Source organism: Aspergillus eucalypticola (genome assembly GCF_003184535.1).
Source record: "Aspergillus eucalypticola CBS 122712 chromosome Unknown BO83scaffold_29, whole genome shotgun sequence".
Lineage (NCBI taxonomy): Eukaryota > Fungi > Ascomycota > Eurotiomycetes > Eurotiales > Aspergillaceae > Aspergillus > Aspergillus eucalypticola.
This window is the reverse complement of record NW_020290303.1, coordinates 263,786-286,697: the sequence shown is the minus strand read 5'-3', so window position 1 is coordinate 286,697 and position 22,912 is coordinate 263,786. Positions and strand designations below refer to the sequence as shown.

Genomic DNA, 22,912 nt, shown 5'->3' with positions numbered 1-22,912 from the left:
AGGCGGTAGAAGAAGAATAGGTGTAGTGATGGAGGAAGAAAAAGGAATGGAAAGAAAGAAAACAGGAGCAACGAAGACAAATGAAAAAGGGTCAAGGAAAAAACCTTAGAGGCAAGGCGGGTTCTGAATTTGCCGTCCTGCAGTCGGGGATCACCCAGCGCTCGGAGCAACTCTCCCTGGGGATGAGAACCACTTTCCAGGATCGTTATAACGATGTATCCAATGGTGGAGTTGACGGGTGTTGTGACTTGTGAGTATTAGACTTATGGCTAGATTCTTTTTCGGGAGGGGACTGGATACAGCACTAACTACTAACAAGTTGCTTGCCCACTTTTAAAGTAATTATTTTATTACCAGATTATTATCCTACTGGGCCACTACGTATGAAGGTACTTTATATCAACATGACGGTGCCTGCTTTGTCCCCACTGATCTATTTCTCAAAGACTCTCACCCCAAAACAAGGAAATTTTAAAATCGTTTTGTGTTTTGTGGATGGATGATACTAGCCGCCGCCAGATTCCATCATCCCAGATCTCTTCACACTTAGAAGATATGGCTCCAGCACACCAACTGCATATGACATCTCACTTTTTACGTTTTTTTTTCTCGTGCCTTCGCAATTTCATTCGCTTTGTGACCTCAGACTTTCGCAGAATTTCCAGTAGTCCTTGACCCAGTAACCGTTGGTTTTCTTGGCTGGCTTCGCCACTGGTCCAATACACGTGACTTGGTGGGGTTCCTTGTATCGTCCAGAATTCCTTTGGCGTCTTTTTCGATTCGATGATTCAACTGCTTGCGGTAGACAGATAGAAATACACAGGTAAACTTGCTGGCTGGAATCTTCGGTTACCGGTAACCGACCATGCAGTTAGTGCACTTAGCAACCACCCCATATCAGTCTTTTCATTAGGAAGCGACTGATACACTCATGCTTTACACACATTGAACCTTATCAGTTACTCATCAGACGTTGTTCAGATAAGTAATTTTAATAAAAAAAAAGTTTCTCAAAATAGGATGGCAACTACCTGGGTGTGAAATGTGGACAGAGGACATTGCGGGGAAATGACAGAGATAAGTGCGTATCACACAGGATGAGGGGATGGGGGTTGTGGCTCGTAATTTCATCTACCGCGGGACTGCCCTATCGACTGTTTCAGACCAGCGTTATCAGCCAGGCATGTGTCTGGTTTCCAGCCAAACCAGCCCCGACTACCCCAAATATACCGGCTCTTAGGTGTTGAGTAGTAGCAATACAATTTGTCCTCTAGACTACCAACCTGCAAATGGACACTGCTTCATGAAAGGGGTATAAACACCCTTTCGATCAAGTTGAAGCAGATCAAGTTGACGCATCATGTTTATCTTCCCTACACGATGTCTCGGACAATCTTCTGTCCGTTCGTTGTTCAGGAAAAACCGCTCAGGAATGCAAACCGACCATTTCATCGCCATAGCATTATTGGTTGTACCATTCTCGACGTATGTGGTATCTGCAACACCATTGAAGTGACGGGTAATTTACAGACACCAACCCGACTTCACCCCCTCTCTATATATAGTTTCAAACCAGCTGGGGACGACGTTACGTGAGACGTAAATTTCCCCCAAAGCATGACATAAGAAGACATATGAAGTAATTGCACTATTGCTCCCATACATACAGAGCAACCATTTATGTGCATTGCCTAATTCTGTTGTCAAGAAATTTCAGTATCAATGGAGGGACAAACGCACTGGCGACTCCCGTGACCTTACCGTGGGTATTCGTTTGTCGTCAACCTGACTTTGGTTCTTCACACGGTGCCTCAATCCCCAGTCTCATTCTTCCTAGCATGATTTGCTGACCGCCATATTTCATAGTTCTACTCCTGAATGCCTACATGTAGCGCAGTTTCACTATATAGCGACCCAGCATGGTTCGAATTAAGTTCACCGGGCCTCCGTCGACGGTCCAGGTACAGACTCCGCAGAATCTCCAGTCCCTTGCCGCTGACAGCAAGCCTGTTGCTCGCATCAGGGCACAAGATGTGATTGAAGCTTCCGCCATTCTGAAGCTCCAAGAAAGCATGCATCTGCAGCAACTACAGAGCCTGGAGATGGTCCAGATCATGCTACATGTCTCGGTATGCGGCTTTTTCTCTCCCATGATACGCTTTCATATATCTGATACCACTACATAGTTCGGAACACTTTTTTATCTTCGGTTCGTTGGGTGCCGGTCCGAATATCCCTAGATTTGAGCCAGTCTTATATGTGTTGCGTAGGGAGTTTCTACCGCTTCCGTGTTTCGACGATCGGGACTTGAGAGAAGCCCAACGTGAGGGCAACCTTTCTTATCGACAGTTCATTGACAGGCACACGCCCAGAGAAGATCTCGATTCCAAAGAAGATGTACCATTTGGCAGAGGCAAGAAAGGTCAGCCGCTGAAGATCATACTCCGAGGATCAGATCTCAAAGCGGATATGATTCTTGATATTCTGGTCAGTTTCCATTATCACTGGTAATGACCCTCTTTATTTACATGTGTAGGAAACCGGCATCTTTGATGCACTTAGCAAAAACGTGCTTGAAGCTGTTCAATTGACCATACTGGTCGATAAGGATGCGCCCGAGAATGTGCTAGAATCATACACATTCTCCTTTAGATACGCAGGGGCGGAAGGTGATGTTAATAATCGCCTTGAAAGCTTATCTCTCAAACCAATGGGCTGTGTGGCCGACATGAAAACTGCACAGACAGCCCGGATAGGCCTAGAGACGATCGTACGGCGCTTGATCACTCTTAGTGCCTTTCTTCCCACTCTACCGAGTATGTACCTTTATACACTCGCCTGAACTGCCGCTCATAATATGTACAGACAAGAGAAGCTTAGGGGTGCACCTTTTCTATACGGAGGATTGCCCTCCTGACTATGAGCCCCCGGGATTCAATGGGGCCGATGATGATACGATCAAATTCCCTCTCAGCGAAAACTGGAAAAGGGAATCGCAGTCTTGTGGACATATGAACAGTGGACGGCATACGTAAGTGGCCACCCATGTTTGGTAATCCTAACTAATTAGATGGCGTAGTGTTGGGCTTAAAGTCACCTCGCTCAAATGGACCGGATCCGAGCCCGAGGGAGCAGAATCGCTGCCTCAGATACCTCCTGATCTTGAATTCAACGACCCCGTACGAAGAACGAAGGATATTGGATTTGATGATAAAGAGGACATCTTGCGTACACTGGGCGGCAGTGGCAGTCTATCTATGGAGAACGGCTTTCGCCGGGACACTGATCTCTGCTTATCTCTTTGCCAGAAAGCCGAGAACGAAAAAGTGTCGACGCAGGATCTTGTGGAAAAGCATCAATTACAAATGATGCTACCTGTAAGTTGAAGGCCCATGAGGATCGAGCATTGAGACGGTTGACAAATTGACTAATTTGGGTAGTCGCAAGGGATTGAAGGTTCGAATGGTGAACTGGCACCTACACAGCCACTTAAACCTGGCACCGCCTTTGAGAACGGCATTGCGACGAGATGTCAGAAGTTTGTCCTTACGGAAGAAAGCAAGCACAATATCAAGGAATATCTGCATTCAGACGACTCTACCGCTACGAGAACAGCCAAGGACCAAAATAGTGTCAGATGCCAATGCGGCTGGGATGGTGAAGAGGAGGCCATGGTAAGTTGACAACCCATAGGTAGACCAAAACTAACTTTGAAAGGCCCAATGTGCCTTTTGTCAAACGCGTCAGCATTTGTTATGCTATGGATACGAAGATGCCCGTGACCCAAGAGTCCCCGACATTCATGCTTGCTATCAATGCTTGCTTATGCCGGACGAACCTCATATACTCCATCAGATGAGTAGTTTGATACTCTTGAGAAGAGCCGTAAGGATCATCCTAAATGAGGGTTATCCCCATAGAACATCGCTATTCACACAGAAGCTTCGTGAGTACCTCAGAGTTTATATTGCTGTACCCTCTGACCCTTCACAGATTGCAACGGGCAGACCCTTGTCCAGATTATAGATCTGCTGAAAAAGCGCAGACTCCTCCAGCCGACCCCGGGAAGTAAAGTCAAAGGATTTTCTCTAAAGGGTCTGCCCAGGTTCATGTTCCCTAGCTCAGGGGACATACAAGCCAGGCTACAAGCGGAGATACTTGGCCCCATGATCAAGATCCAGCATCATGTAAGTTAACCTGCAACGGAAGGCAGATCATAACGCTAACTTACCCCAGTACGTCCAAGATATCCCGCAGGACTCGCTTCAATCATCCCAAGTAGTGACAAATGATGAGCTACACAGCATCACAAGATCGTTTTCTCAGGAGGATGAATTGGAAGAATCGCTTCTTGATGCTCAAGAAAGTGGAAGGAAGGCGCTCGTACCAAAGGAAAAATCCACAAGTATTGCAGCAGAAACCCGAAGTCGGAAGAGACTGGCGTCACTGTCAAACGAACAAAGCCAATCCCATACCCCGAAACATACTATTCATGAAGATGCGTCCCCACCAAGGCGAGTCAGTGATCGAGTCTTGAGGAAAGACAGTAGGAACCAAGCCGAACAGCAAGCCAAGTCCGTCAAAAACGTAACTCCTCGCTCCAAGCAAACACCCAATCGTCGGATTTCCAACGAAGGCAGTTTACGCCGCAGCAACCGCAAGAGGCGCAAGATCAGCAATTACTCCAAACTTGTTGATGTTGGCGCGGAGCAATCTGAGAACGACAGTTCCTAGTCGGATACTCACCCCGAGCACAAAAGTTGTCGCTGTCTCTTACTTGAAACAGCCAAAGAACCCTGAACATCACTTACTGGACATTACAGGTCGACCAAATAAGCGTCAATGAGAAGAAGATGGGACACGAATGGCGTCATTGGAGGAAACTCCTTTTGAAGATAGTGGTTCGAATATCCGTGCACCGGACAATCGAGGTATCCGGTCAGTGCAGTGCTCCCGCAACCCCGGTGTTTCAGCCCAGCAACTATTGATCCAAAAATGAAGCTTAAGGGTCCGCTCGGGGAGGAAAGAGTGGAGGGAACTGAGCCATGGCACGAGCAGGACCCTGGAACGTATAGCTGAGTGATTGGCAGCTAGCTACTTCAGCCACTTACCTATTATGTATTCCGGGAGCATGATCACCCATCACCATACTCGGAGCTATTCGGGCCCTTGGGACTGACTGTATTCTACATAGCTTAATAGTAACTCACCGACCTAACGAAAACAGAACTTGCTTCCTAGACCTACTTAGTATAGACACTGTTTCACAGTTAGACAACTGGGTACCTAAGGAAGTACAAGAGAACAGCCTACTATTGCCCCTCTGTTCAGATACTAGCTACATAGTGCCAAAGTAAAGTCCAACGCGCTCCACCAACATGCTTTCACCTCATGCAAGCTGATACTACACGTAAATTTTCAACTACCTCATAGCTAGTACTCTACTACACGCATACCATTCCGAATCCCATACATACATACCAAAACTACGACCAAACCAAACCGAAACTTCAACAACTCCCTATCTTTCTGCTCTTTCCCCCCTACCCCAAAAAAGACGATGACATTCTCTGACACAAAGCGTGCAGAATTTCCCCATTTGTTGGTATTCGTGCCATGGGAAACCCTGACCCTGAAAAAAGTCCCTGACAGGTTTAAGCTCATGGCTAAGTTAACATGGTGAAACAACTCCAGGTCTGACCCGGCAGTTCGGTGCTTACCCGGACTGCCGAACCCTGTTCCTTGCGACCGAATGAATCCGTTTACCGCTACTAGTGGTGTCTTTTGAGAGAAATATATTCCTAGATGTGTAGTTTGGTTGCATGGTCGGTTCTAGGAGTGTTGTTTAAACGCGCGATGCGATGGGCTAGGGTTCGCTTCGCAGTTCTCTTCTTCTCCTGATGGGCTTGGCTATTATGGTGGTGTAGTGTAGTGTAGTGTAGTGTAGTGTAGGGGCGATTTTGGGGTTTATGATCGACGGACATATACCCACTTTGCTCACTCACTTACTCACTTCTTATTCACATGCCAACCAACTAACAGGCAGCCTAGGAACTAGTTACTTAGTACGCAGTTTGCGCGCTGCACGTAAGTAATTCACTGCTCGCGTATGGAGGCTCGGGCAAAAATGCATCTGCTTAGATAGAGTAGACTAGATAAGAATCAGTATCTGAATAGATCCGAATCGAATCATATCTGCTAGTAAAGTAAAGTATTCTGCTCCGTGGTGCTAAGCCGTCATATTCGGAGCATTGTCGAAAGGGGGATTAGATCGATCGTGAGGGACGCGGGAGTGGCTACAGGGCTAACAGGGGAGTTATCCAGAGTTCCAGACTAATTCAGGTCCCCGAGCACTTTGTAGGGATGGAGCTAACAATAGGTCGGTACCGATAGTTAGTTAGAGAAGTGTCAATCCAGCAATGTCTATTTTCGGGTAGACGAGGATACAATAACTCAATGCGGGAATGATAGGCGTGGGGATCCGAACTCGCTCAGGGCGGCAATCAGGTCAAATTCATGCTGAAGACCCTCAGGGCTGAACCAAGTCTTAGTAAGTGCTAGTCTCTAACTATGGATCAAACGTTTGAGATCAGGGCGAGGAAGTTTTCTTCTTTTTTCTTTTTTTTTTTTTTTTTTTCCTTCGGGCTTTGTTTTTTGCAGGTTATACTATTGCAACGAGCTTCTCTATTTTTGGTTTCTAAAGATTGGTTCAGATGTTTTCTTTTTCTTGTTCGGGGGAGAAAAAGCGAGTAAACATCAAGGTTTGGTAGATCGCCACGGCGCCGATAAAAAGGGGCACTAAGATTCGAAACTTCCCAATTCCCCGCAATTGAAGCTCCTTAGCAAGTGGATGGGGAGAAAGTGGTGCTATTGACGACTATTTGACCCCGACGAAGGTTAACCTGGGAAACTTTTGGGGTCTGTGTGGATGGTTGTCTATTGGCTTGTTTGTGGATTGAATGCGTGGGCCGAAAACTGGGGATGCTCTACCTCATTCCGCCTTGGTAACTAGAGCATCTCCAGTGTGGAGATGGTCTTAGCCTGGAGCTTCGGATTGCGGTTTATGCACTGAAGATATGAATGCTTAGCACATTAAAGGATTCACCGAGAAGTTTGCTATTGGTTGGGACTTTGTGTGACCCAGATTACAAAGGCGCTATTTTCCGTTCAGACGCGAGCTATGCAGAATATTGGCAGGTTAGAGGAGCTTGAGATAGACCCAATGGCTTGAATCACTGAACCTGCAGTAAGCAGTAAAAATGTTCAACAACCAGTCTCGCATGCGTTTGGAGCAAAGAGCTGCTATTCGCCATTCAGGAGTACAGTGGCACCTTATGCAGTACCTCGTCGCTAAGGAACCTGCAATTAATCTGACGTTGTTTATGCAGATTCAATGATTTGCTGTTCAAGCTTATCAACAGTCCGACCTCCCCCGTAAGTTTCTGCCGAACGGCGTGGAGCTGGCTAGAGCTCTGGATCATAAGGTTTGAGAGTAGACAACTCGCCGAGGATAGTCGAGAGTTGTCGGAAAAAATCACCGCTGCAGCAAAGACGTTTAGACTGACGAAACAACTCTATTGATTCAAGAGTGGTAGGGACCCGCGGATCCTTTGTTGTACGTAGCAACTGCGTGCTAGAACTATGGATATAGCTATGGAGGCTGTTCGCAACAGGGGTCAGGGAGACTTCATGGGGGAACACAAGCTTTTTTTTTTCCACAGGCACATCTTGCTAGCTTGTATAGTGCTGTTAATCCTTTCAGATCTGTTTGCGTATGGTTTCGGGAGTACCTTCCATATGCTCGAAATCGTCTAGGGAGGAGGCTCCAAATTGAACCGAGGTCTCAGTGACCAAAGGAGTAAAACATGCAGCCTTTCCTTAGAGCCCAGTGAGAAGGGCATATATGAGCTCCTCTTGCGATTAGTGCTGCTAGTGGGATTGAAACAAGATACTGAGTTCCATAAGCAAAAGATCACAGCCGAGTCACACAAGACGAACAAAAAGAAATCGAGGATAGTTATGCAAGTCGCACGAAGAACCACGATCTTGTAGGGCACTTATGATGGAAGATTATCGGTTGAGCTCCATTGGTAGATGTCTCGCTCTGAGTATATGAGGTCACGTCACCAGGTGCGCGTCTAAAACCTCAGCGTCCGGACACATCCGGTAGTTTGACGGTCGAGCGGATGGCGGCTTGGCCGATGATCTGCAAAATTGACTTTGACGGACAAGGAGCATTGAAGAGCTCTGGACGCTATTCAGTTTCGGTTTTCCCCTACTGCAGTTACTTCCATGATGGAGGAGCTAATCGAGCGGCACAGAATCAATTGCGTGAGAGTGTGTTGTGGTGTAGACCAGTTGTGTAGTTGACCCTATTTCTGGCTACGGCCATGCCATGCTCAATAGGGGGTGACCTCCCAACAATGGCAACCATTGCACATAAAAGGAGCCGGTACAATTCCCCATGGTCTACTTACCCAACTATGCTGATGCCAATCAACTTTGTTCCGATGGACTGGTAGGTTTGAACATCAACCTCCGATAAGGTGTCTTAACGGGGCGCTATTCCAGCAACTTTCCATGGAAACCTTGCAATGGCTTTGTCGATTATTGACGACGATCGAGTAGCACATGCATCCAAGATTTGAGATTGTGCGTTGAGGGTTGCATTATCCTAGCGGAGACTGATGCCCTGTGCACGACTATTTGCCTCACAGCCATTAGCGGGATTGTCACGGGCGTCAACAGGGCCAAGGGATGGTACGTATGAATTAGAAATAAACAGACCCAATGACATTGACATACCAATTTCAGCCTGGAGGGTCGATTTCTTTTGAGAGACTACTCTGTTCCTGCTTGGATCGAGTCCACGAAGACTATTGAATCGGTACTTGGGGAACCCCACTACTATGGCGCTTGAGTATAACATTTGGTGAGCGGGATGACGATCAGCAGCAACTGCAACTCCTATTGGAAGAGACTTCAAGGGACGGCTGAGCGGGCGAAGCGGCGATGGGAAGTAGTTCTTCACCAGTTCACTCTCCATCGATCGCGAATGGCAGAACCCGTGGAGAAGCCCGAGCGGCAGCAGCCCCTTAATTTGAAACCTTGACTGGTTCCTGACGGAGTTGCACGCGTCGGTCCAATCTCCGGTGCCGACGTCAGTGGCATACGACGTGTAGTAAAAGTCAATCAATTCATTACGGAGAAAATATGGTGGCAATATTCTCATTTGCTTTTTACTTGGATGTAGGCAGAAGAAAGAATAGCTTGTTAAACCAGAATAGTTAGTAATGAAGTGGCTGCGCTGGTTTCTTTGCCGCATTGCCCGAATTGTTCAAATCGAACCTGGGCGCACGTGTCCAGCCGCGTCTAAACCAGAAAGAGACGAAGGACGGCAGCGAACTATTGACCTCTAGAATATCCCCTGGAATCCAAAGAAGACGGAAAGGAAAGACGGTCGAAGTTTACTGTACGAACGAGAGACGGCGCAAGGGGAGTCCGAACTAGGATTTGATCCATGATTGTGGGATATCGGGGTTGTTCATCCCTGTTGAGCCAACTCCTACATACTCTTATTATCTTCAAGTACGAGGATGCGTTTCTCTGCTGGACGAAGCATTTTGCGAGGCACTGACTGACATTTCTCATGCGTACTCCATAAATTATAGAGCACACACATATATTGGACCACCACTAGAAAAATGGTCTGATTTCGGAACAACTAATTTAGAAAAGAAAAAACAAATCCACAAAAAATAAACAACTGCAAGACACGGACATCCCACCCATCCTCCTCGAAATCTTGCCTTGACTTGAATGGGAATCGCTCGTTCCGGACCACCAGCAGCCATTGAATCCACTTTGGAACCTCTTCCACTGGATGGGCCACTCAGAAACTCTCAGGAGCCGCTTTGCGATCTATGGACCCATGGTTGTGTGCCTGTCGATTCTTACTGCTATTGTAGGGTGCTAAGGTGCCACTACCGGCTTGCAATTGTCTGCTGACACGAATCTTAAATCTCTGGTGCTAACGTAGGCAGTCTGTCGCCCGTCTCTTGCCCTCTCTCCTGATGATGGACCACCCTGCCGGTTCTCGCCCGTCTGGAAGTATGACAACTGGGTCTCTTCTGGGCCCACGAGAATGGCTTTCTTCCCCATCGATTTTCTGGTTCCAAGCAATTGGCGAATGAGCCTTCTATGCTCCTCGCGGATCTCTTCAACTCTGAGTTGGCCCATGCTGAGTTTAGACTGTTTCTGGCGTCTTTGACTTTGCCCCTTAAGCCGCGACCCTCCACGCTTTTTGAAATTCTTTCCCCCCCCCATCATCAGTCCGCTCACATGTAATGAAATCGCGGTCACTTATATATAGTACATAAAAGGTCTCTCGGCTCGCACGGCCGGTTCTTCTCTGACTCTGGTCAATTCCCCTGCAAAATCTGTTACATCATTCACAAGCTCCTCGGGGACCCTCTTTTGTATTCCTGCGAGCTGCTACTACTATCAAGCCAGGTCATATTTCACTCGTTCCGCCGGACCTGCATACTAGTCCCTCTTTTCTCAATTCCCCTTTTACTCTTTCTCTTAGTTCCCTTTTTATTTCTCCGTGACTCGCCTGATCCGTCTCTTCAGTCCCTGTTTGGTACATTGACACGCTCCTCAAAAGAACGCCAATTCCCTGGAGATTTTATTCTTTTGACCGCTTCTTCAATTTCGAATTTGGTGTGTCTTGTGGCGCCCCGAAACGAGGATCTTCAGTGACCGAAACGGTAAACATACGGGCTTGGGGTTACTCACCGACTTGGGGTGGGGAACATTGAAAGACACCTCCGGCTTTCTACCAAACCTCCTGAATCCTCCGACCTAAAGACGTCGGGATCATTTGTTTTGTTTACTTCAATTCCAAGAACTCCTGCTCTCTTTGAGCATCCACCACTTCTTGCTATCTGGCTATAGCTCGATTTTTGGGGAAGAGACATCGGGATTGTAGCCCGCAGTGTCGACGTGGGTCACGCCCATACTAAATTTATTTATGCCCCAGCAGTCCATACCTATCCCACCAAGGACCTCCAGCATGCATGCCTCTAAAAGTGGAGTGCTTTCACCCGCAGCCAGCCCGGGAGATTCGAGGAATGAGAACACATCAAAGGCCTACAAAATCCTCGGCACAACAGATGCCTCCCTCCACGAGACTCATTCTAAGCGTGACGACAAACGACGCTCGAGACGACCAAGCTTCATGAGAGCTCCGGAGATCAAATCGCAGAAGAGTGGTGGTTTTGTTCCCTTCCCGACTGCTGCTCCAGAGACCACTATTCCCCCACAACACCTCCGTGTTCGGGCATCATCACCCCTGCTGGGCCATGAGTTTCGCCCAGATGATGCTCTTGGACAGCCGATGCCAGCATCGACAAAGAAAATCCACCAGTCAGGTTCAGCCTCCGCCCTATTCTCCTACTTCAGTTCTCGGGATTCGTCAGCCAATACAATTCCTGGCATTGGAGTTGCGACATCCGACTTCGGGCCTGCAGCTGAAGGTAAACCAGAGTCACGGCAAAGCGCCGAGTCTGGTTCTAGCCTCAGGCAACCGAAAGGCCCGATGAAAGACTCAAAGCGTAAAATGCGCCCACCCCGGATCGACCTATCCCTACTGTTTCCCAAGCCTAAGGCAACCGCTGAGCCACTCCTGTCGCCGCAACGCTTGGTGGCCTCTCCCTCTGCTATCTCCATAGTTTCTGAGCATCCGCTCACCAAGGCAAAGAACATTGAGGACCATGCAGCTGGCACTAAGCTCGCAAAGACGCCACCTCACCTGGGAAAGACGACCGACCAAACCTACGGCGGTCGGGCTCCTGAGGCATCATCCTACGAGACTAAGACGTCGAACTGGCTTGATCCGTCCTTGGAGAGGACCGTGCGGGCCAGTGAGATGGACTTAGCCTTGCAGAAACTGCAGCAAGATTCGCGGCGCAATACCAAGGGTCGCTCTAACCGCTCACAGTCGCGTTCCCAAGGCCAAGATAAACGGCGAACCGGTGATTCTCGCGCCCCGGATGAGAACTTGTGGAAGGTTACCTCAAACAGTTCTGGCAGCGAGTGGAGCAAGGAGACCTACTTATCTCCTAAAGCTCGTTCTCGCCAAAGCTCACATCGTGTTTCAAATCTCTCCGAACCCAGGAGACCAGATCTGCACGCGTCTGCTGCATTGGAGAAGTGCTCGGTGCCAAAGAAAAGTAGTCGAACTACACTGAAGACTGCGGACTTGAACAGCTCCAGCGTGCTTTGCCTCTCCTCTTCGGAGGATGAAGATGACGAGGACCTCAACAGCGATCGACTCAACAGAGATCGAAGTGCTAGAGACAGCGTTGCAACCTACGGCGAGTTTGAAGCCGAGATATGTACAGCATCGGCGGCACAAGCGACAAAGGGCACATTAAGGAGCATTGATCAGCCGATGTCCGTCACTAGCCGTGGATCGCGCCCATCACAGAGGCTTCAATCCGCTCGGCGGGACGTGTCTCAGTCATCAGCCGAGAGGTCATCATATATGGCCAGCTGGCAATCTCGTCGATCCAGCGATATACCCACAATATCTGAGCCGGAATTCTTCCACGGGGATCCGATATTCAACCATCAGAGACAGAGCCAGCTCAGAAACCCCCCCTCTGCCTCCCAGAAGGAGACCGACAGAAGAAGCCGAGTCATCGCCGTGACGAGACAGGAGGAGCATCTCCTTGAGGCAATGCGACAGAGGAAGGGGAAGATTACGCCCAGTATCTTCCAAGAGAGCCGATTTAACAGTAGCTTGGAACCCGACCAAAGTTCCATGCTGTCTGTCCCTTCACGGGATTCGTTTTATGGATCAGATATGTCCTTTTTACGCCTAAGCCCTGCCTTCCCTCCTAAATCAGTCCAAGCCAATGCGAACCGCAATGAAAGGGAAGGCTCCGTTTGTCAGAGCACTTTTTCCGACGAGGAGCAGAAGACCATCAACTCATTCCCTTCTCCCCGTGCTAGCTTGGCTTTCTCCGAGGGTCTTTCGTCTCCCTCGACCAGCGCAGCCTCGCCGTTGACACCGACGCTCCCCATCCACCGCTTCTCCCCTATACCGTCTCAAGGGCCACCGCCCCGTCGCCCGATTCCCGCTGTGCCGCAAGACAAGAGGCGGCACTCGCGGCGGCGTACAGATAGCAGCGAGGCAATTGTCCTGGAAGAGCCCGAGGAGCCGAAGCAAAGGGATGAGCTTCCCATGTGGACATTGCGGTGGAATAACGACAATGGAACTATGACGGCTGTACACTGAACATGATGTTGCTTGTTGCAGAATGCTCGCAGTCATGATACCCACTCATTTTACTTCGTTGAACTTTGATGACATGTTTTACTCAACCTTTACAATACCTACCTTCGCCTGCACACTCACTCACCCATTTCTATACCTGTGACTCAACATACACTCTTTGGTTTTCCTTATTCACGTTCTCATTTTCGAATCGATCAAGCGGAATACGGCCAGTTGGCATTTATTTTGGATTTTTTTATTACTTATGTTTGGTTGGTTATGGCTACTTATGCTATACGGCAAAAGACATTTTGTAAATAGACGACCTAGACTTGAGGGGCCTACTATCGGACACTGTCCACATAATGGAACCATCTATGCTGATAACTACTGTAGAGCTTACTTGCCCGTATGTAAGGACCTGCTGCATTATACGTGATCATAAGACCTGGGGACCTTCTGTGTATTGCCCACACTCTTTCAGACGATTTTCTCGCAAGGTGTATGTCGAGTAGAGTTCCAGAAGGCCTAATATAGTAATGATAATGGTTGGGGAATGGTTCGAACCACCGACATGCGGGAAGAAGCAAAACAGTTACCCAACGGAAGGTGTCAGTCAGATGACATAGCAAGCTATCGCAAGGAGAGTTGCAGTTGCGACGATCTCCCTTCTACTAGATATCATGGCGGTGAGAATGGCCACCCTGTATAGTCTCACTTTCTTCCTTCCCTCTACAAATAGTTAAGATCCTTCAACACGGGAAGTAATGTCGATGTATATGTGTTGTGTCAACCATTCGTCTCTACGATGGCTAAGGCCCACCCTACGGGCTTCGAGAATCGGCTTCTGTAAGTTTATCCTACCTTGCCTACTTCGGAGCATTAGTGAAGGATTGCTGTTAAGCCCCCAAATTCCTCCGGTCCGAGCCGCATGGATTGGGACTGTAATGACCCCGGTGAGAGGAATGCTGATGATGATCCCAACCGACGACATCATCTCACGTCGAGGCCTCTTTGGCCGTGCGTTGCGAGTATAGAGGGGGACTGGAACTTTGGTACACAAACCATGGTTCTGAGTTCTGCCAAGAAACATCCGTTCGACTGGGTCTGGCCCTCGCTTTGTGAGTATTGTGTGAGTTGCTAGGCCGTCGGCTTTGATTCCCGTCAAAAGACCAAGCCTTGTAACGTGATAAGATTTACTGCAGATCATGCATGTTTACTATTGTCGATATCACGGTGATATTAGCTGACTGCAATACCGTGTGTTGCAGATCGGACCTTACCAAATAGTATCATGGCACGTTGATGATGAGCGGAACATAGCGTAATCTGCAGCTTGCGCGCTTTGTTGTGGGTACAAAGAGCAGATATTCCGTCAGCTGGATCTGCGCAGTGCAGTGACGAGGTCGATCGAGGCATGTATGTCTTAACCTGACGTCAGATGTGATCCTCAGGGGGGCAGTTCTGGGCGAAAGTCGAAGCACTTGTTCTGGGACCGAATTTAATGTATGGCTGGGAGGAACCAAAGGTGCCCATCCGAACAAGCAAAGGGACTAGACCGCCACCTGCCCCGTGATCCACACCGCCCAAACAAGCGTCTCAAGAATACCCCGGATCCCTCATATTTTAGTCCATTCGCTCCCTCATTCTTCTGGTTCTTCCCCCGTTTGCGCTCAGTTCTCGACCTCCATTGAGGCCTTTTATCCTCGAGAGCTCTGTTCTCGAGCTCTCCGATCCTTGATATACTCTGCGACCGTGTCGGTTTTCTTTGTGTCGGTCCAGTTCGCTAGCAAATTCCTCGTCAAGCGTGAAGACACCCCTCTCCCACCACGACCACGCGCCCAATTTGTATGCGACATCCTCGGTAATCGAGTGCGGAGTTCCTGTCCGTTCGCCGCCCGACAATATCGACTGCTTCTTACAACTCAACTTGCTCGTTGCCTTTGAAAGAATCGCCAGTTTAGTTAAGGGGAAGACAAATATCGTCAGTATGGGGGAGTCCGCCCAGCGCCAGTCCTCGGGACTGGGATCGGTTTGGAAACATCTGTCTTGGGCACTGGTAAGTCACTAGTCATATTGCACACATTACCACTATGACAATTCTGCCGCTTGTCTGCGTAAAAATGTTGGAGTATTTACTCACTGACATTGTTTTTGTTGGAAACAGTTGACCGTACAGTGCACGTCCTTTGTCTTGGTAAGTCGCTCCCGTCGACTCTGATCATAGCGTCCATGGTTGCTTATATCTCGTCCTCCCATAGCTATTGCATTATTCCAGAGTTATGTCGCCGGCTGGCGGCAAGCGTTACCTGACGTCCACTACCGTTTTCTTCAATGAGGTCGTCAAGCTCGCCATCTCCCTGACCATGGCGCTGTACGAGGTTTCGAAGACAGCCCCTCCTTCGGTTCCCGCGACGTCCCTTTTCTTCTCCCTCACAACTGCTATATTCTCCGGTGATAGCTGGAAACTTGCTATTCCTGCCTGTCTCTATACGCTTGCGAACTCGCTACAGTACATCGCTCTGTCGAATCTGCCGCCAGCCACCTTTCAGGCATCGTACCAATTGAAACTCATCGTCGTGGCCATAGCCAGCTTGGTATTGCTTAAGAGACCTGTTTCGCTCCGGAAATTGGGGCTCATGCTCCTTCTCTTGGCGGGCGTTGCTTTGGTGCAGATGCCCATTGGCAACCCTGACGATATGACTCTCCAAGATGAGACTGCGCGTCTTGCATTCCCGCGGTCTCTGGAAGAGTGGAAAGCCTCCAAGCTTGGACGCGAGAGTCTACATAAGCGTTCTGCAACCTATGAAGGAATCGAGGAAGATATGATGACCGCCAACCCTAGACTTAATGCTACCGTCGGCCTTTTGGCCACAGTTGGCGCCTGCGTCGCCTCTGGCGTTGCAAGCGTTTACTTCGAGAAAGTGCTGAAGGATAGTGCCAAGTCGACATCGCTCTGGATCCGTAACGTGCAGTTGTCCGTCTATTCGATATTCCCGGCACTTTTTATCGGGGTTATCTTCTTGGATGGCGAGAAGGTTGCTGCCAATGGCTTTTTCGAGGGCTACAACTGGATTGTCTGGTCTACTGTTGTCGTTCAGGCCATTGGTGGCATTGCCACATCCTTCTACATTGGTTACGCATTCAGGGATGGCAAGAACATGGCCATGGCTGCGAGTATTTTACTCACCACACTGGCTAGCGTTTGGCTATTTGAGTTTGAACTCACTGCCAATGTATGTGACCGTATTCCTTCAATCATGAGTAGGTGCTAATATTCACAGTATCTCCTGGGATCATTCGCAGTGTTGGTGGTTACCTGCCTTTGCGAGGATGCAAGTTCTGCAGCTGCCCAGGCTAAGCGTCAGACCTTCCGTCCGCCTCCTATTCGCGTGGATCGCTATGAGAAGGAAAGCAAGAGTGGGGATGCTTCACCAGCCTCCCCATCACCTAACGAGATCTCCATTAAGCTTCCTGGCACGCCTTTTCTCTCTACTGATGGGCTTTCAACGTCCAGGCCTACATCCCCGGGCCACGTACGCGCTGGCCGCACCCCAAGCGGTGGGTATTTCGAAAAGCACTCACGAGACCACTGAACTACAATTTGCGGAAATTATATTCGCATTTTTCGCGTAGGGTTAACCTTCGCGTTGCTGTAACATGTTTTTTTGGGAAGTAAATAAGGATGGATAGAAGCGATGATGCCCCTTCTGCTTTCGTCATATAGGTTCCACTTTCTTGTACTTTATTCACATTATTCCTTTCGTTGTTGATTCTTTCGACTCGCAATCCTACAACCCACGGATCATTATCACATTGAGCAATCTACTTTCCTAGGGAATGAAGACTGGTATACTAAAGGCTGTAGGTCGATTGCTACATAGTATCGTCTATCATGACTTCTGTCCGCTTGCTGTATGCTGGCCGTAGAAGACCCCACGTGCTTCATAGCGGGTGACTTTTCCCCTTCCCCATCTACCCAGTTCTGGCTCAACCTTCTCTCACCTATCCGTGGTAAACGTGGATGTGGCAGCGTCTTGCCCATCGTATCGTGTCATCATCTCACTATCTAACATGCGGCACAATACTTATCATTCAGTCCCTCAAGCCCGTCGGAACGCTCCCTATAAGCGTTGGACCGTTCCTCAACTCCCTACTCCCAGTCGATCAAACCCAAGTGCCATCATTGATCAGAAATTGGTTGAAGGTGCACAGGAACCTCTGTTCAGTCGACTACCCAGAGAGGACTCTAGGAGCTATCGACCTGAGCTGCAGTTGTTTTCTCGGGACGATGATCTAGACCTGGATGCCTTTGGTATGCTGATAAACTACCCCACAATGCCATCTCAGAGTATTTAGATCAGGCTGATCATCCAAACCTTAGACCTTGAACTCCTAGCCCAATCAGATGAGCAAATACAGAGTCCTCAGACAGCCGCTTCATTCGCAGATCGTGGCTCGTTGTCCAGGCCTCCCCAAAGAACAGACTATAACCGGGTTTCTCGTTTCTTTCAAGGTCAGAGCGCATGCTTGATATAAGGTTCATGGATCTCAGCCCTGAAGGATCGGGCTAACATGGCTTGAAACAACAGCGGGTCCTCATGTCACTCCACGTCAAAGTTTCGGCTCTAGTTCTTCGGATACGGGTGTGAGATCGCCATCTAGTCCACTGATAAGAATGCGGGCTGGGAGGGTGAATGCACATGCTTCTGAACACGACTTCGAGAACAACATTGATCCCCATACTTCCTCCAACCGTGAAATACTGGCTTCTCACTCTTCTGAGATATCGTCAGTTGCCCGCCAAGACCGGCAAAGAGGCCCCTTCCAACAACATCTTCCAGTTTCAGTTCGAGGTATTGTCCTCGTATCTGTGCATGAACTCCCAGATGAATACCGGTCGATCTTTCCTTTTCCTGTATTCAATGCCGTACAGTCAAAATGCTTTCAATCGGTCTACAAGTCCGATAGCAACATTGTTCTTGCCGCACCTACGGGCAGTGGCAAAACAGCTATAATGGAACTGGCAATATGTCGTTTACTCAACTGCGTCAAAGATGAACGGTTCAAGGTGATATATCAGGCGCCTACCAAAACTCTTTGTTCCGAGAAGTTCAGAGACTGGAGTAGAAAGTTCAATACATTAGGGCTGCAATGTGCAGAGTTGACCGGGGATACAGACCACACTCAATTGAGGAGTGTTCAGAACAGCCAAGTGATCATCACGACACCCGAGAAGTGGGACAGCATGACGCGGAAGTGGAAGGACCATGCACGTTTAATGCAGCTCGTCAAGCTATTCCTCATTGATGAGGTCCATATCCTCAAGGAAGCGCGTGGTGCAACTTTAGAGGCTGTCGTATCCCGCATGAAAGCAAACGGGTCCAACGTTCGCTTTATCGCTCTAAGTGCTACGGTTCCGAATTCAGAGGATATAGCAACTTGGCTAGGTAGGGATTCAGTAAATCAGCACGTGCCTGCCCACAGAGAGCATTTTGGGGAAGACTTTCGTCCTGTGAAGTTGCAGAAGTTCGTGTATGGCTACCAGTCTCACGCCAACGATTTCGCATTCGACAAGATGTGTACCTCTAAGTAAGTTGTCCCCATAAGAAACAGAGTTTGCTATTGATGTTCTTCCGGTAGAGTTGCAGATATTATATCATCTCATTCTCGAAAGAAGCCAATAATGATATTTTGCTGCACGAGGAATTCAGCTGTTGCTACCGCGAAGGAGCTTACACGCTTGTGGACCATGTCCAACCCTCCTGCTAGGTTATGGAAGGGACCAGGAAGGTCTATGGAAGTGCAGAATGTAGACTTGAGAGGTACCACCTTTTCCGCTTAAGATAAGATGATACAACCTAATCTGTATAGCCACAATTGCTGCTGGAGTAGCTTTCCATCACGCTGGCCTTGATCCGATTGATCGCCGCTCGGTCGAGACAGGGTTCCTCAATGGACAGGTTAGCATAATTTGTTGCACATCAACTCTTGCAGTTGGTGTTAATCTGCCCTGCCATCTTGTCATTATAAAAGGAACAGTCGGGTGGCAAGAGGGAGGCTGCAAGGAGTATTCCGACCTAGAAATCATGCAAATGCTAGGGCGCGCCGGTAGACCACAGTTTGATGACAGCGCTACAGCTGTAATAATGACAAGACAAGCACGCGAAGCTCACTATGAGAGGCTTGTGTCTGGCTCTGAGAGCCTTGAAAGCTGCTTACATTTAAATCTTACGGACCATCTAAATGCAGAGATCGGACTTGGCAACATCACAGACACTGAATCTGCTATCAGATGGCTCGCTGGTACTTTCTTCTTCGTGAGAATGAGAAGGAATCCGACATATTATCGACTAAAGGAGGACGCTGATAAAGAAGATGAAGAGGAGATGCTCCGACAAATATGTCAGAAAGATATCAAGCTTCTTCAAGATTGTGGACTGGTCTCCGCCGATAGTCTCAAATCCACCAAGTTTGGTGATGCCATGGCGCGATACTATGTGCGCTTCGAGACGATGAAGACCTTGCTTACTTTGAAGCCTCATTCAACCGTACCTCAAATTGTAAGGAATTGTACTTCTGTCGCGGGGCATACTCAATACTAACCATCTATGTAGCTCTCAGTGCTTTCGAGAGCAGACGAATTCCGTGAAATACGCCTCAAAGCGGGCGAGAAGTCCCTATATAAAGAGATCAATCGCTCCAATGCAATTCGGTTCCCAGTGAACGTGGATATAGCACTTTCCGCACACAAGATATCACTGTTGATCCAGTCCGAGTTAGGTGCTGTTGATTTGCCAGATGGCGAACCATTCCAGAAGCACAGGTTCACTTTCCAACAGGACAAGACATTCGTCTTTTCTCACATCAACAGGCTCATCCGATGTATAATTGACTGTCAGGTAGGCCTTGAAGACTCTTTCACGCTACGAAATGCACTAGAGCTTGCAAGGAGCTTTGGTGCCAAAGTCTGGGATGACTCCCCGCTTCAGATGAAGCAGATCGAACAAATTGGTGTGGTTGCCGTTCGAAAACAAGCGTCGTCAGGAATCACTAGCATTGAAGCACTGGAGCTTTGTGAACCTCATCAAATTGATATGATCTTGAGCAGAAATCCTCCGTTCGGGAGGAAGTTGCTGGAGCGGCTTGTTGATTTTCCCAAGCTTCGAGTATCCGTCAAGATGATTGGCAAGGTATTATACCAGAAGCTATTAGAATATCTGGCTGATACAACAGCAGGAAACAAAGACTGGTATAGGTGCACAGGTCAATATAAGAAGCGAAATCGCCTTCATGAACGAGAAATGTCCGACATACTTCCAACGTCGTCCCGTGTACGTCTGCTTCATGGCGGGTACTTCAGACGGTCGTTTGCTCGACTTCCGACGCATAAGGCAAGTATTATTGATGACATACCAAGCACACTCCAACGACTCTAATTGGATTTAGTGCCAGTAAGATGCTCAATGGTCAGGAAATAATCTTGAGTGCGGAGCTGAAAAGCGCCGGCCAATCGGTGACGTGCTATGCAATGTGTGACGATATAGGTACCCAGGAATGCCCCTGACCGTCATGCAATATGACTGCTGACGATCTTAGCTGGAACTATGCGATCCGCACAGCTGACTGATCTTCCCGCAAGCTTGTTTCCGTCTCAGCTAGATTCTCCGTCCGATTTAGTGTCGGCAAGGCCCAAACCTAACATCTCTCGCCGACGCAGTAACGACATATCCCAGACCAAATCCGTCGCCCGAAACATCAACCTTTGGGACAGTGACGATCTTTTGTTCGGAGATTTCCTAGAAAATGGTAAGCTGGATTGCTCCTAGTGAAAATAGACATTGACGGATTGACCCGATTCATATGCAGACCGAGCCGAAAACTGGTCGTGTGTCGATAAGTTGCAACAATCTCCAGAAGACAAAGCACGGCTTTCAAGAAATACGAGTAAGGGCTCGAATCGAAGCAACAATCAGATAATTGAAACAGTAGAGGCTGTCAGACTCGAGAACGGTCGATGGGCCTGCAACCATCGGTGCAAAGATAAGACAACGTATTACAATGATCCCATGTCGATAGGAAAAAATCTAATTGCAAGCAGATGTAAGCATCTCTGCTGTCGAGAAGGACTCGAGAAGCCACCCAAAGCAAACAAGAAGCGATCAGGCGACGATGATAAGAACAAGGGTAAGAAGATAACGGGACTCAATCAGACAACCCTTCCAGCAACAATAGCCAAGAAGGACACTACCACCCAAGCGAGTAACCCTCCTGATTTTGAAGCACAGAGAAATCTAATAGAAACCCCGGTCTCAACACACAAACCCTCCTCAGGAAACACGAATACCAACAGAAACAACAATCCAGGAAGTGACTCTGGCTGTCCAGTTCCAGAGAACATACTAGAATCCTCAAGCGATTACGGAAACGACAGCTTCAGTGACTTCCCTTCACCATCCGCCCTGCTGCTCGGAAATCCCATAGTAGCAACATCGTCGAAAGAACAGGATCCCGAAGCCCCCACTATCGAAGACAACACGAAGAGAGACTTGAACACAGAAGACTGGAGTGACGATGATGGATGGCCCGACTTCCAGGTACCACCAGTGACAGATATTGTTCCTGCACCCGAAGACGGTCGAAAAAGGAACATTCAACCAGCACAAGGCCCTGATAAGATTGATATAATCAATTCAGCCCTCTCAGAGGTCAAAGAGATGATACTGAACGATCAAAATGATAGACCTGATTATCATGGATCTACTCCTGCTAATTCCCATGGGAGGAAACGGAAGATTCTCTTGACTACGACCGTTGAGGCCGATAGAAAGAGATGCAAGACGGACAAAGACATCGTAGCTACCTATCCAAGCTCTTTCCAGCCCGGTGGTACTACGGATGTAGCAGCTGAGATTCCCGCAGGCTGGGAGGATATTGAGCCTGCTCTACTGCATGAGTTCAAGGATGTTATCAATTTGTTATAAGGCTCGATAGCTAGTTATAATTTGTGGAATTCAGCATGTGGTGCAGATGTGGAACCGTCCATCCACATTCCTTCCTTCTCAAGTACTTCTAGTATCACAGTAGGTAACTGAATGTTGTCAGAATATGCGGAGAATGCCATATAGAAGTGAAAACTAGTACAGTGAACCACTGATGAGGCTCGCACACGAGGCAAACACCGTAATAAGCCCTTCAGATACTGCTCAAGGAGTAAAAAAAAAAACACACGCTCTCTCTTCTGTGCTCCAAAGCATAAGTTGCCATCGCAATGTGAAAGTGAATGAGAATAGGAGTGAAAGCCCTCGAAAGCCCAAAAGGGAAACGCGTTGAAAGTCACGCACCCCTCAGGCCTACTTTCTATAAGACCTTCTAGCTTTGTCCATGACTTTCATGTCTCACATCACCCACCTTCACTTCCAACACTCTCTTTTCCAGACTCTTCCTAATCTGCATTAGCAAGGTTCATGGAACAGTGCAGAAACACACAGGTAGTGTTTCACACTAGTGCTGATTTGTATGCATTTCGATATAGGGCTGGCTGTTGACACATTCCTCTTCACTGATCTAGATTTCTCTCTTCTCCACCAACAAAGAATCTTCTGCTTCCCAACTTCGCGTCGATAGACG

General features: G+C 48.3%; 5 protein-coding genes across 5 annotated transcripts; 4 read left to right on the top strand and 1 right to left on the bottom strand.

The window, feature by feature from the left end:
- Window positions 1-1,795: 1,795 nt before the first annotated feature.
- On the top strand, window positions 1,796-5,210 carry BO83DRAFT_381692 (putative meiosis specific protein Hop1). Its single transcript, XM_025532048.1, has 10 exons — window positions 1,796-2,129; window positions 2,187-2,209; window positions 2,271-2,487; window positions 2,537-2,816; window positions 2,866-3,031; window positions 3,080-3,377; window positions 3,441-3,674; window positions 3,718-3,946; window positions 3,994-4,187; window positions 4,237-5,210. The coding sequence occupies exons 1-10, from the start codon at window positions 1,920-1,922 to the stop codon at window positions 4,732-4,734; spliced, it is 2,349 nt and encodes a 782-aa protein (XP_025384209.1). The 5' UTR covers window positions 1,796-1,919; the 3' UTR covers window positions 4,735-5,210.
- Window positions 5,211-8,486: 3,276 nt separating this feature from the next.
- On the bottom strand, window positions 8,487-9,284 carry BO83DRAFT_126432 (uncharacterized protein). Its single transcript, XM_025526068.1, has 2 exons — window positions 8,788-9,284; window positions 8,487-8,702 (listed from the first exon to the last, which is right to left on the bottom strand). The coding sequence occupies exons 1-2, from the start codon at window positions 9,230-9,232 to the stop codon at window positions 8,608-8,610; spliced, it is 540 nt and encodes a 179-aa protein (XP_025384208.1). The 5' UTR covers window positions 9,233-9,284; the 3' UTR covers window positions 8,487-8,607.
- A 1,790-nt stretch (window positions 9,285-11,074) lies between these two features.
- Window positions 11,075-13,303, top strand: BO83DRAFT_402215 (uncharacterized protein; the record flags this gene model as incomplete). The annotated part of the gene is made up of 1 exon (XM_025533516.1): window positions 11,075-13,303. One exon carries the CDS (start codon window positions 11,075-11,077, stop codon window positions 13,301-13,303), a length of 2,229 nt encoding a protein of 742 aa, XP_025384207.1.
- A 1,630-nt stretch (window positions 13,304-14,933) lies between these two features.
- Window positions 14,934-17,134, top strand: BO83DRAFT_368644 (putative UDP-galactose transporter). Its single transcript, XM_025529834.1, has 4 exons — window positions 14,934-15,341; window positions 15,450-15,479; window positions 15,544-16,518; window positions 16,567-17,134. The coding sequence occupies exons 1-4, from the start codon at window positions 15,273-15,275 to the stop codon at window positions 16,876-16,878; spliced, it is 1,386 nt and encodes a 461-aa protein (XP_025384206.1). The 5' UTR covers window positions 14,934-15,272; the 3' UTR covers window positions 16,879-17,134.
- Window positions 17,135-17,356: 222 nt separating this feature from the next.
- BO83DRAFT_345709 (putative DEAD/DEAH box DNA helicase (Mer3)) lies at window positions 17,357-22,301 on the top strand (the record flags this gene model as incomplete). Its single annotated transcript, XM_025528757.1, has 12 exons — window positions 17,357-17,597; window positions 17,667-17,798; window positions 17,875-18,874; window positions 18,926-19,107; window positions 19,157-19,845; window positions 19,900-20,004; window positions 20,056-20,475; window positions 20,522-20,680; window positions 20,742-20,829; window positions 20,882-21,091; window positions 21,152-21,335; window positions 21,384-22,301. 12 exons carry the CDS (start codon window positions 17,357-17,359, stop codon window positions 22,264-22,266), a joined length of 4,293 nt encoding a protein of 1,430 aa, XP_025384205.1. The 3' UTR covers window positions 22,267-22,301.
- Between the last annotated feature and the right edge of the window lie 611 nt (window positions 22,302-22,912).

Bases quoted from the DNA above. Each gene is read 5' to 3' on its own strand.
- BO83DRAFT_126432 (XM_025526068.1), bottom strand. From the start codon at position 9,232: ATGAGAATATTGCCACCATATTTTCTCCGTAATGAATTGATTGACTTT. The intron at 8,703-8,787 runs GTCTGTTTATTT...TGAGGCAAATAG, and splicing joins TGGTATGTCAATGTCATTGG to TCGTGCACAGGGCATCAGTC.
- BO83DRAFT_381692 (XM_025532048.1), top strand. From the start codon at position 1,920: ATGGTTCGAATTAAGTTCACCGGGCCTCCGTCGACGGTCCAGGTACAG. The intron at 2,130-2,186 runs GTATGCGGCTTT...ACCACTACATAG, and splicing joins AGATCATGCTACATGTCTCG to TTCGGAACACTTTTTTATCT. The intron at 2,210-2,270 runs GTTCGTTGGGTG...TGTGTTGCGTAG, and splicing joins GGAACACTTTTTTATCTTCG to GGAGTTTCTACCGCTTCCGT.
- BO83DRAFT_368644 (XM_025529834.1), top strand. From the start codon at position 15,273: ATGGGGGAGTCCGCCCAGCGCCAGTCCTCGGGACTGGGATCGGTTTGG. The intron at 15,342-15,449 runs GTAAGTCACTAG...TGTTGGAAACAG, and splicing joins AACATCTGTCTTGGGCACTG to TTGACCGTACAGTGCACGTC. The intron at 15,480-15,543 runs GTAAGTCGCTCC...GTCCTCCCATAG, and splicing joins AGTGCACGTCCTTTGTCTTG to CTATTGCATTATTCCAGAGT.